The sequence below is a fragment of the Erythrolamprus reginae genome, chromosome 3 (assembly GCF_031021105.1).
Source record: "Erythrolamprus reginae isolate rEryReg1 chromosome 3, rEryReg1.hap1, whole genome shotgun sequence".
Taxonomy (NCBI): domain Eukaryota; kingdom Metazoa; phylum Chordata; class Lepidosauria; order Squamata; family Dipsadidae; genus Erythrolamprus; species Erythrolamprus reginae.
Genome location: NC_091952.1, coordinates 220,313,664 through 220,325,997, shown reverse-complemented (window position 1 = coordinate 220,325,997; position 12,334 = coordinate 220,313,664). Strand labels below are relative to the sequence as shown.

Sequence of the window (12,334 nt, the reverse complement as noted above, 5' to 3'; positions counted from 1 at the left end):
GGTAGCAGAATAAGCTCCTCTCAAAATTGCCAGTTTTATTTACAGGACCTGCATCTAATTGTATGCACAGCAGGATACATGATAGCAAATAGCAAACTTAGATTTAAATGCTTCATAGTGCTTTACAGCACTCTGAGCAGCTTATGGTGTCAGCATATTGCCCCAAACAATCTGGCTCTTCATTTTACTGATCTTGGAAGGACACAACCTGAGTCTTTTCAGGATTGAACTCAAGACTGTGGGCAGAGTTAGCCTGCAGTACTGCATTCTAGCTACCAGACCTCTTTGATTACCTTCAACTTTTCCTAAATTATAGACTTATATAAAATCATACATGGAATGAATATTGAAGTTTTTCTTTCTTTCTCATGTGTATTAAACTAGAATACATGGGATCAGCAGGGGCAAAGATTTTTTCACCTAGCTCAGAGTTAAATTGTACATTTAGCTAGCAACTTGTATAATTTTAAAGATGCCTGGAAATATTCATGAAAAATAATAGTTACCAGAAGATGAGATGAAGAATCTATTTCACCTAGTCTTTTGAGTTTTGAAAACGCAAGCAGTTATTAAATTGGCTGCTTAGTAACACAGAATTCTGGGACAGATGGATGAAGAGGTTCAGTTCATACATTTTTATCAGATAAAAGGATGCTGATAATTTCTGGTGGAAAGCAGATCAAACCCCCAACTATTCAGGTAAAACCTGAAAAGAAAATTCTATTTTCTAAGCAATAAAGAAGAAATAAAACCAAGTTAATTAGTTATTGAAACTAGGGCTTCTGTATTTTAAATGTAGGCAGTGCTGAGCATTTGTTTTTCAAATCTTGCATTTTATTTATCTATTAGATATTTATCTCACCTGTACTATTTTTATATTTTTGGGTAACTTTTAAAATGCTTGATTCTTTCATTTTTTTTCTATGTCATTTGACAGCTTTCATTTCACTTTTTACTTTATTATTCTCTCAGATAGCATGGTGTATCTTGTTAAGGGAAAAGTGCTATTAAAGATGAAATAGAGACTGTAACGTCTGTTGAGGAGATACACATACTGTGTAATTAGAAAGACTATCATGTCTTTCTAATATCCCTTTAGGAACTGGAGGCTGCCCGTTGCAAACCAGCCGAGAATTCTGGGAACTGAACTATGGAGGAGACTGCTTTAATAGGTGTCAGATATGTCAGGGGTGGCTCAGTGAACACACCTCTTAAGTATACAAGTGATAGGTATGCACTGTTTCTCAATAGTGACCCATCTCTGCATTCCATATCTCCAATCGAGTCCTAGAAGATACAAAACTGGTGAATCAGATTCCTGAGTTCCTGAAGTGTGTTAGATGGGTTAAACATACAGTTCTTGTTGTAGAAGACAGGCACACTGTCATCAGAATATAAAGGTCATCAGAATATAAAGCTCAAGTCAACTTTTGATTGAAAGTGGAAGGTTCTTCATCAAAATATGTATATAACTAATGAGTGTCTATACAAGCAAAGGCATAGAGAAACAAACTATGCTAATGATCCATAAATATTCTGCTGGTTGTTATTTATTAACATCAATTACCAAATTCAATTCCAATTAAAGTATTTACAGACCTCACACCAACAATGTCCATGTGACAACCATAAAATAGTAATATTGTAAAAACAATAACCATAGTCACAACAGTAATGTATGTTTTGTTAACCAATGCTTAGATTTACTAAAAAGCAAAGTTACACTAATATTTTAATAAAATTACAAATATTTGAAAAGTGCATGGCATTTGAAATAAAGTTGAAATATAAATAAAGAAACAAACATTAGGACTTGGGACAAATCATGATTGATATCCATCTGATTGCCACAACAAAATAATCTTTTACTTTAATAGTAAATAACCTTTTACTAATATTGATTGAAAAGTGAAAAGACTCCAATTCTAAAAGCTATAATAAATTCATTTTAGGAAGTAGGTCTTTACTAAAGTGTTGGAGATTTTATGTCTCACCAGCTATGAACTCATTTCTCTTATCTCTCGCCTGATATGAGGTCATATCTTTTAATATGTACTGTGCTTTCTTTTATGCTTTAGCAGTTACATAGTTGTCTGAACAACAAAAAAAAACCCTTAAAGAATTAAATATTCTTGGGTTTCCAGCTACCCACAAGCAAAGAACTGTACTGAGAAAACACAAGACACACCTGACTGTACATTACTTGTGTTAAAAGTTTATCTTGTAAATGAAAAAAAATGCTGATTCATAACTAAATGAGCAATTTCATCAGTTTAGCAATTGGTTTGATGATCATGTGCAAACAACACATGGTGCAGAAAACAAGAACAAAACCCTAGCTAGCCCTTTCAAAACAAGTTGTAGAAAAAGTCATAGTCACAGTTGCTTCCATTTCAAGAAAGGGCAGTGTGGAGCATCTAAGTTATACAATATAAAACATTGTTAAGTAATGTGGCTGAAAACAGAACAAACAGTGCTTCCTTTACAAGTGATTTTTTAAATACGTGAATACTCAAGCCAGACAATTTCAGATCACTGAAGCCATTGTGATACAATCCAATTCAAGCTTCTGTTCAGCTGAATGCTATTTTTGCTACAAGATCTACATCATTCGTATTTTGTATTTCAATGTGGGCATTTATTATGAGATCCATCTCTCAACAAAGTCTCCTGATCAGTAATCAGGTATCAACCATTGCTAACAAAGATAGAAAAAGTTCTGTATACTGTTACCACCTTCATTCCCTCTTTTTGTACTGCATTGTGCAGGTTCTGGTAACGATATTCGTCCATTTTAAATTTATTTTTTGTTCAAGTGGCTTGCTCACAAGATGCAGCCTTTTTTCCAACAGAGTTTTGCAGTTGGAAAATATTTCTACAGTTGTCACTGTCAGTCAACCTAAAACATCAGCTTTCTTCTTTTGCTGCTTGCCCCTGGGCTTCCCCAGTTTGTTCAGTGGGGTTTCTCTGTGCATCTTCTTCCCCTTCTGCAAGAAACAAATTAGTAAAAATAGCATGAACGATGCAACTGAAATTTGCATATTCCAGTATGTTCATATCTGGCAGATACAGAGATCTGGGTTGGTTTTATGCAACACTAACTAGTTTCCTAAGCTATACATATAAAGAAAAGAATAAGATTCAAAATATAAAGGCCAAAGAATATGCCATTCCTAACTTTCTATCTACAGAAGCTGATTTTAGTATTTCAGAGGAGCCAATTTAATAATTGACATAAAACAATGTGTGGTGTAGTGTTTGTAATCATTTTTTATATTCATTCTTCCACATTTCATGTTTGCAGCATATTAGTCTAATCGTAACCTTGAGATATGAAGGGGATAGACTATCATCTGTACCACTGTTCTTGCCTCTCTTAAAATAGCTAAATGTATGTATGTGTGTGTGTACAAATATAAGTACACACACACACACACACACACACAGTTCAAAAGCATTTTATAAGACACATCTACAAGGAAATAGCATAATTCTATGTAGGAAGAATTTAACTATCACAACTATTAAATTATGTCCTGAATTAATCTTGGCTTATGATAATTGCCTCTTGACCCTACTTAGTTTATAAGTAAATTGACATATGATCTCTACAATTGTCACGAACCCTACCTACTCTGTATGAGATACTTATTTCCCTGTCCTGGAAATATGGGTTAAGCTGTTCCCATAACAACTGGGAAACATTGCATCATTTCATCTCCTGACAATTCATATCTTAAAAATTCAGCAGTAATATATTTATTCTAATTTTGGCCTGAATAGTTTGTGACCATCATATCAGCCAAAACTTAACACTAGTTAACAAACCCTTGTAAATAGTTTATTCCTCCCCTCTGTCTATGACTAGGAAACAAAGGGGTTCCTGAGGATTTAACTGATAGATTTTAGGTACATCAAACGTTTTATCATTTCTTAGCTTATGAAATGTGTGTGTGTGTGTGTGTGTATGCTTACCCTTACGCCCAAATATATGACCAATATATACAGTGTGTGTGAGTATGAATATGTGCATGTGTGTGAGTGTATGTCAAGTATAAATTTAATAGTGCAAAGATATCAAAACCTAATACACTGTTATCAAAAATTATTCCTCTTGTATAGTTTTATTTTGCTAAAATATGGATACTTACCAGTTTTATTTATATCAAGTTCAGATAATTTCTGGGATAGTTCACTAGAATTCCCACTTGTTGAAGACACAAGTATATCATGAAGAGCATTTCTTCTTCCAGTTCTTCCTGAAGCAATGAAATCTGCATAGGTAGATTCCACATCAGTCATTGCTAACGAGTATCCTCATAGCAGTATCTTAAAGAAAACAGAAACACGGCCTCTTTACTGCAAAGAACGACATGGAGTTATGAGATAGAGAAAATTTGAAATGTATTAATATAAAAATGATATACTTGATTTATAATGAAATTTCATAAAATGAAGGGTTTGGAAGAGTTATTCAATAGAATATGGGACATAAAATCCCTAAGCAGGAACAGAGCAGAAACAATAATTCTGATTGCACCATATATGATTATATTCAATGCTCCTAGTGACTATTTTATATATACCCTGTCTCCAATTAGAGATCACAAAATAAGAGTAAAATGAAAACCATAAATGATAAATAGTACTAAAGCACACTAAAATAGAGAAAATCTATCTAGATTACAATTTCATTGCCCCAATGCCTTTCAAATAAACAGTATTTATGTTATTATTTTTATTTTTTACTGTAAACAGCCCAGAATCATGAAGCTCAGACGGTAAAGGCATCCCAGCGGATTTTACTCTGCTAGTCATTGCCAAATATAAGAAGCGGTGCTCATTTCCCATTTCTAGGCCAACGAGCCTGCACTGTCCGAAAACAATTTGTGGTTTTTGTGGTCAGCATGACAGCATGGATTGCTATTTCTTCCCACTGACCTGGAACCTATTCATCTACTCACATTTGCATGCTTTTGAACTGCTAGGTGAGGATGAAGACTCATCTTGTCACATAGTGCTGGGTCTTGAATTTAGGCAGCCAGCCAGCCTTCAGTTGACAAGTCCAGTGTCTTAACCACTGTGTCACTGCACCACCAGAGTGGGGCAAAAATTTTATTAAATAAATAAGGTTTTAGGACATGGAGGATTTTGGCAGATCTTTGTTGGAAAAGTTCCACATCAATGATGTGATAGCTGAGAAGATTGTCAGTCTCTCTTCACAGATATCACCAGAGGCGAACAGAAATGAAAACTAAATCTCCTGTGAATACTACAGGGACAGCATGTAGTTGTCTATGTAGTATATGGAGCAGTGTTTCTTGAATTATGTTGTGTGGATGGACATAGTGAGGCAAGCCTTGAAAGAATCATTTATTTACCATATTTTTTCACACTATAAGATGCACTTCTCTCACCAAAAAAAAGGGGTGGAAATAACTGTGCATCTTATACAGTGAATACTGCAGTGGGGGAAAGAGGGGTTGGTGCGGTGGTTATCGTCGCTGCTTTTCAGTGCTGCTGCAGTTCACCAACGGCAAGGAATGCTGGAGCCTTTGGAGCCGAGCAGCTTATCAGTAGTTGGACTGGCCACTGGGAATACTGCCGAGCAGCTGTTATAGGTAAGTGGGGATCACCGATTGCTGGTGATAGGCGTCAGAGATCCCTGCTGCCTAGAACACTGACTGACGGTATTCTGGGAGGCTGATCCAACCACCAATTAGCTGCTCAGCAGCGAAATTTCTAGCATTTCCTGGAGACGGCAACAGCTCAGCCATCTGCTGGGGCTGCGATAACTTGCTGAAGCTGAACAGGCTGTTTGCTAGCTAGGTGTTAGCTAGATGAATACCAAATGGATGCTGGAGGCAGAGGCAGATTTTTTTTCTTGTTCTGCTCTTCTAAAGCTAATGTGTGGCTTATGATACAGTGCATCTTATTGTTCAAAAAACACAATATTTTTATATATATATATATGCCCCCTAACAACCCTGGGTGGTTTACAAGAGAAAAAGAAAAATGCAATACAATACAATACAAAAATCTGAAGAAAATAAAGAATAAAATATAGGGAGGATGACAGAAAACTATGCAGGAATGAAAAAATAAACTCACATAATCCAAATAAGAATTTTGTGGGTTTGGTATCTTTTCAATTTCATCAGTTAAAGAACCCTATTTACAAATAAAGAGATAGACCGTTGAACTTACCTGAACGGTCTTCTCGATGCACTGCAAGGAGAGTCCAAGATGGGTAATTCTACAGTCTGATTGGTCGGGACTGAGTTTAATTTAAATATTAGGCTGGCACCGCCCCCTTAGCCCTCCAGTCTAAATAAAACGAAGGAGCAGTAAAGCTAACCAAAATTTATTGAAACATTCAAGGTAACTAGCCAAGATAATAAAAACACAACCGTAGCCCCGGTCCCGAATTCGAGCGGGTTTGGACTCTCCTTGCAGTGCATCGAGAAGACCGTTCAGGTAAGTTCAACGGTCCTTCTCCAATGCACTTGCAAGGAGAGTCCAAGATGGGATATACCCAAGATATTAACCAAGGGAGGGAGAAGGCTGGACCGGGGGCTCTGAAAATGAACACACCCGCTGCAATACCCTCCTCCCAAAAGCTGCCTCCGCGGAAGCAAAGGAGTCAATCCGATAATGTCTGACGAATGTGGACGGAGCCGCCCAAGTGGCTGCCCTACAAATGTCCTCTAACGAAGCCTGAGTTCTCCAGGCCGCTGTAGTGGCCGTACTGCGTGTAGAATGTCCAGTAAGTCCTTGTGGTACATGAGAACCCTTAGTCTTGTAAGCCTCTGCAATGCACTCACGCAACCAGCGGCTAATAGTCTGAGAAGAGACTTTGGTGCCCAACGATCTAGTTGCAAAGGACACAAACAAAGCCTCTGACACCCTGAATTCGTGAGTCCTGCGGATATAAATTTTCAAGGCTCGTCTCACATCGAGTTTATGCCACCGCAGCTCTGAAGGGTGAGTCCCATGGGCACAGAAATCCGGTAGGACTATTTCTTGTGCCCTGTGAAAGGTGGAGTTGATTTTTGGGAGAAATGCTGGATCAAGTCTTAAGACCACTCTATCCGGGTGAAACCTGCACAGGTCTTCCCTGGTGGAGAAAGCAGCAATCTCAGAGACCCTCCTGGCCGATGTGATCGCCATCAAGAAAGCAGTCTTGAGAGTCAACATTCGGAGTGGAATATGGCGAAACGGTTCGAATGGAGGACCAGTTAAAGCGTGCAACACCAAAGACAAATCCCAGGAAGGGAACCGATGTATCGGTGGTGGCCTGATGTTGGCGGCCCCTTTTAGAAAGTCCCTGATCCAAGGATGTCTGGTGAGGGGGCGGTAACTGTCTCCTCCTATAATTGTGGATAAAGCGGCCACATGACGGCGCAACGTGTTTGGTGCGAGTCCTTTTTCCAAGCCTGCCTGAAGAAAGCTTAAGACCATGAGAGGGGAGGCGCTTTGTGGATCCACCTCCCTTTCCTCACAGAACTTGCAAAAGGAAGCCCAGGTCGCTTGGTAAATTCTTCTTGTCGAAGGCCTGTGAGCAGCCTGAATCATATCGATGACTGTGTCTGGCACATTTTGGCGTTTTAGATGTTCCCGCTCAATCGCCACACGGTCAGCTGCCACCACTGAGGCTCTGGATGTGATATCGAGCCCTGGGAGAGGGAGATCCGGTGGTTCGGGATTCTCCAGTGGGGCGACACTGACAGTTGCATCAAATCCGCAAACCAAATGCGGCGAGGCCAGTAAGGGGCCAGCAACAGCACCTCTGCCCTTTGCTCCAGAATCTTCCGCATTACCTTGGGAATGATGGAGATCGGTGGAAACGCGTACAGAAGTCTTGGTGGCCACTGAAGTCGAAGAGCGTTCACCCCTTCCGCACCCGGGGTCGGGAAGCGGGAGAAGAAACGTGGGAGCTGAGAGTTGCCCTGAGTAGCAAACAGGTCCAAGACTGGCCTCCCAAACCTCTGAACAATGTCCAGAAAAACTGCGGGATCCAGCTGCCACTCCCCTGGGTCCAAGGTCTCCCGGCTCAGCCAGTCCGCGCACACATTCTCCACCCCCGAGATGTGCTCTGCCGACAGGGAAGCCAGATTGGCCTCTGCCCACCTGAGCAGGGACATCGACTCCCTCATCAGTCTTCGAGAGCGCGTCCCCCCCCTGTCTGTTGATGTGAGACCGGGTGGAGACATTGTCGGTCTGTACAAGGACATGATGGCCCCTCACTAAGGTCGCGAAACTGAGGAGGGCCAAGGAGACGGCCTTCAATTCCAGAAAGTTGATGTTGACATCGCACAAGTCCGACGGTTCCCATAGGCCCTGGGCCATGTGTGAGGACAGATGAGCTCCCCACCCAGTCAAGCTGGCGTCTGGCGTCATCGTAAGAAGGCAACGGTCCAGAAATAGGGAACCCTTTCCCAGTGCTGGGGACACCCACCACTGTAAGGATCTCCGTACCCTTGCGTCGAGATGCACCCGTTGGTGAGAGTGGCTGGACTTCCTCCTCTGAAATGGCAGGAGGAACCACTGGAGAGGACGTAAGTGATACCTGGCCCATGGAGTGATATCGATACATGAAACCAGCGTACCGAGCAGTTTGGATAGGAAGGAGAGTCTGGGGTATTGTTGAGATGCCAATTCCCGAACGAGCTCCCTGATGGTGGACTGTCTCTCCTGGGACAGGAAGACGAGGCCCCTCCTGGAATCTATGATGGTCCCCAGGTAAGCAAGACGGGTCGTGGGAGTTAAGTGGCTTTTGTCGAAATTGACCGAAAAGCCATGATCTTGAAGCGTCTGGATCATTAGATGTAAGTCCTGATATGCACGGTCTCTTGTCCTGGACAGAATCACGATGTCGTCCAGATAGGCCATCAGGCGCACCGATTGATGCCTGAGACTGGCCGTGAGGACGTCTAGCAGCTTCGTGAATGAACCCGAATGGCATGGCCCGGTACTGGAAGTGGGCCCCATCCAGACTGAAGCGCAGATACTGTCGGTGAGGTGGAAATATGGGGACATGGAGGTAGGCCTCCTTTAGGTCTATGGATGTCATATAGTCCCCCTGCCTGATGGCTGCCAGAATAGACCTGAGAGAATGCATTTTGAACCTTCTGTACTTGACATAAAGGTTCAATCGCCGAAGGTTCAGTATGAGACGTACCCCTCCTGAGGACTTCAGGACCAGGAAGATTGCTGAGTAGAACCCCAAACCCTGTTGGGGTAGAGGGACCTGCTAGATGGCCCCTATCTCCAACAGGTGTGACACCTCTTGGTACAGAAGCCTCTTCCTGTGAATGTCCAAGGGAGTACAACAAGGAAGATAGCGGCAAGGTGGAGGGCGAAGAAACTCGATCCTCAGACCTTCTGATACCGTGGCAGCCGCCCAGGGGTCCGAGGAAGTTATTGTCCAGATGTCCGAGAAATGTATTAGCTTGCCGCCCAAGGGAAAATTCACTGGAAAGTCACTTGGCCTTTCTGAAGCCCCTGTTGGAACCTCTGAAGGGGCGGCCGCCTTGAAAGGACCTGTTGCGATCAGACTGAGAGGCCCTGTCTGATCGAAAGGAACCCTGGCCAAAGGATCCTTGAAAGTAGGGCCTCGACATCTGATTATTGGTCGAGGATGAATCTGACCGAAAGGGCTGTCTCCTCTGATAAGGATTAAAGCGTTTCTCCTGTTTCCTGCTGGATCTAGGCATAACCTTTTTCTTATCCTTATCTTCCACTAGCACATCGTCCAGGACCTCCCCGAAGAGTTTTTTGCCCTTGAAAGGTGAAGAGGCAAGGGCCCACTTGGATTTTACATCGGCTTGCCAATTCCGCAACCAAATGAGCCTTCGGGAGGCTACCGACGACGTCATTGCTCTAGAGGCGAACTTAGCCGCATTGACTGTGGCATCCGCAGAGAATTCCGTGGCCGCCAACAGCTTGTTCAGGTCCTGGCGAAGTCTCCCATCGTGTGGATCGACTCTGGACTGGAGCTCTTGTATCCAGAGTATCGTAGCTCTATTAAAGAATGATGCCGCCGACGCAGCCCTTACGGCCCAAGCCGCCATCTGGTGAGCCCTGCGGGCGACATTATCCGCTCTTTTGTCCTCAGCCCTTAATCCCTCCTGAGACTCTGAAGGGACAAGGGCATTTGAGACCAAACTGGTCACGGGCTTGTCCACCGTAGGCAGCTCCAGAAGATCCTCCATAGCCTGGTCAAAGGTGTAAAAGCGCTTGTCCAGGTTAGATGGGCCCTGGGCTGTCGCAGGGCTCTCCCATGGGCGCTGGACTGTCTCCAGGAACAAGTGGGAGGATGGCACATTAACAGTCTCCTGTTTGGGGAAGACAAACAGGCCTCCCGTAGGTTGACCCGGCGCTGAAGGTGCACCCTGACCTCCTTCTCCAGCCTGGTCTATGGTTGCTTTTGCTTTGTTCAGCAAGACCCTGAAGAGGGATGACTTAAACAAACCGGTGTAGATTGGTTGTTCCGGTGGCTGGTCATCTCCAGACAACTCATCCTCCGCCTCACTGAACTCGTCTCTGGAGAAGGCATCCTCCTCCCTGGACTCCAGGATCGATTGAGGTGCAAGAGCCATCCACGGATCCCTATACCTGGGTGGAACCGGAATTCCTGCAGCTGCTGTTGCTGTTGCACCGCATTAGCCATCCCCTGGGTGTATGCGCTAGAGACAAGGTCCTGCAGGGCCTGAGGCATGCTCTGCCAGGCGTCCTGTGCATTGCGCAACCCTGCAGTTGTTGGAGTGAAGGTAGCTGCAGGGGCCTGTCCAAATTGATGAGGAATGGCAGCCTGAGGAGTCATCAACGTACTAGGCCAGGTAGCTTGCCTTCCCAACACTAAGGCCTCTGGCCTAGCTGGAGCAGTCGACTGGAGGACTCTCTCCGGAGACCAATCCCTCTCAGAGGCCGAGCCTACTACCCCTAGTGTAAACATGGGGGAGACTGGCAGAGGGATGGCATTGGAAGGCAGGGCAGAAGACGAAAAAGTTCCAACTGACTTCTGAGAGGCCTCCAACTGCCTCTCTAGTGCCTTTATACGTTTCTCCGGCTCTCTGAGGGAAGCCCCCTGTGAGGATTTGGGCTTCTGAACCTTTTCCCTGGGGGTGCTGGGCCTGGTGACAGTGGCCTCTTCCCCGGACTGCGCTGATTGTTCTGCCATGGTCAGTGATTACTCACGAAGACAGTAAAGCCGTTTAAGCAGCAATCCACACCAGCAAGCGTTAGGAGCAACTGTCCCTCACGAACAAACCTCCGACTGCAGCTGCGCGTTGCCAGGCAGAAGGAAGCTCGACGCTGCTATCTCCTCGCCAGAGGGGGGGGGGGCTCTCATTAGGCCTCCAAAATGGCCACCGGGCCGTTGCCCCGGCAACGCTGGATACATTTGGGCGCGTTCTGAGCCGCCCGGTGTATCCCTGCCACCCAAAATGGCTGCTGGGCCGTTGTCACGGAAACGGGCGGGAAGCCAAGCTCCCCCGCCCTCCGATTGCTCTTCCAGGGGGGCCAGCCACCCGGTCTGCGCTTCTGAGCCCGGCGCCCGACATCGCTCCCTTCTCCGTTGATTCAAGCAGACTCCGATCGTTTGTCGCGCCTCTGAGGCTCTCAGCTGATCGTCGGCTCTCCCAGCGCGTACCGAGGTAGCGCGGAGCGTTGGAGGGGGGGCGCTTCTAGCACGAAGCCCCTCAGGAAGGCCCCTGTCCGGACTGGACGAGGAGCCCTGTGACCTATTCTCCACGGGAGGGGCGGACCCCCCCGAGGCGTCAGTCACCACCTCGGCTACCGGGCGCTACCACTGGAGTAGACAGCCCGGGAGCTCTCTCTGTGTCCCACAAGGGCCTCCAAAAATGTGGGGACAAGACCAGAGGAGCAGCAGCTGACAGGGTGAAACCCGCTGGAGGTTTGAACCCTGGCTGCCAGAGGAAAAACCTTCCCCCTGCTGCACCTGAAAGACAAAAAGAGAAGAGAAATAAAAATTATTAGTAATAAATTTATTAATACATATTAACATTAACAACAAAACATAAGAAGAACAAACTCAAAGTCCCTTTACTGCGACTGAGTTTTTTAGACTGGAGGGCTAAGGGGGCGGTGCCAGCCTAATATTTAAATTAAACTCAGTCCCAACCAATCAGACTGTAGAATTACCCATCTTGGACTCTCCTTGCAAGTGCATTGGAGAAGTTTGCATATCTCTTCTCAGACATCACACTGAAAGAACAAGAAAAATAATATAACAATGTTGAATGAATCCAACGTAATGTAAGCTTTTGAAGGAAGAGGCATTGAAGGTCTTAATCTTTTTTCTTCAACATAT

General features: G+C 44.5%; 1 protein-coding gene across 7 annotated transcripts in view; it reads right to left on the bottom strand.

Annotated features, from left to right (window-relative positions):
• Window positions 1-1,532: 1,532 nt before the first annotated feature.
• PKIA (cAMP-dependent protein kinase inhibitor alpha) overlaps window positions 1,533-12,334 on the bottom strand; it is a 38,367-nt gene continuing 27,565 nt past the window's right edge. For all 7 annotated transcript variants that reach the window (XM_070747947.1, XM_070747952.1, XM_070747945.1 and 4 more), the window contains 2 exons: window positions 4,152-4,329; window positions 1,533-2,987 (listed from right to left, as the gene is read on the bottom strand). In XM_070747947.1, coding sequence (XP_070604048.1) covers window positions 2,908-2,987; window positions 4,152-4,302 — 231 coding nt within the window. In that variant the 5' untranslated portion in view covers window positions 4,303-4,329 and the 3' untranslated portion in view covers window positions 1,533-2,907. The remainder of the gene's footprint in view (window positions 2,988-4,151; window positions 4,330-12,334) is intronic.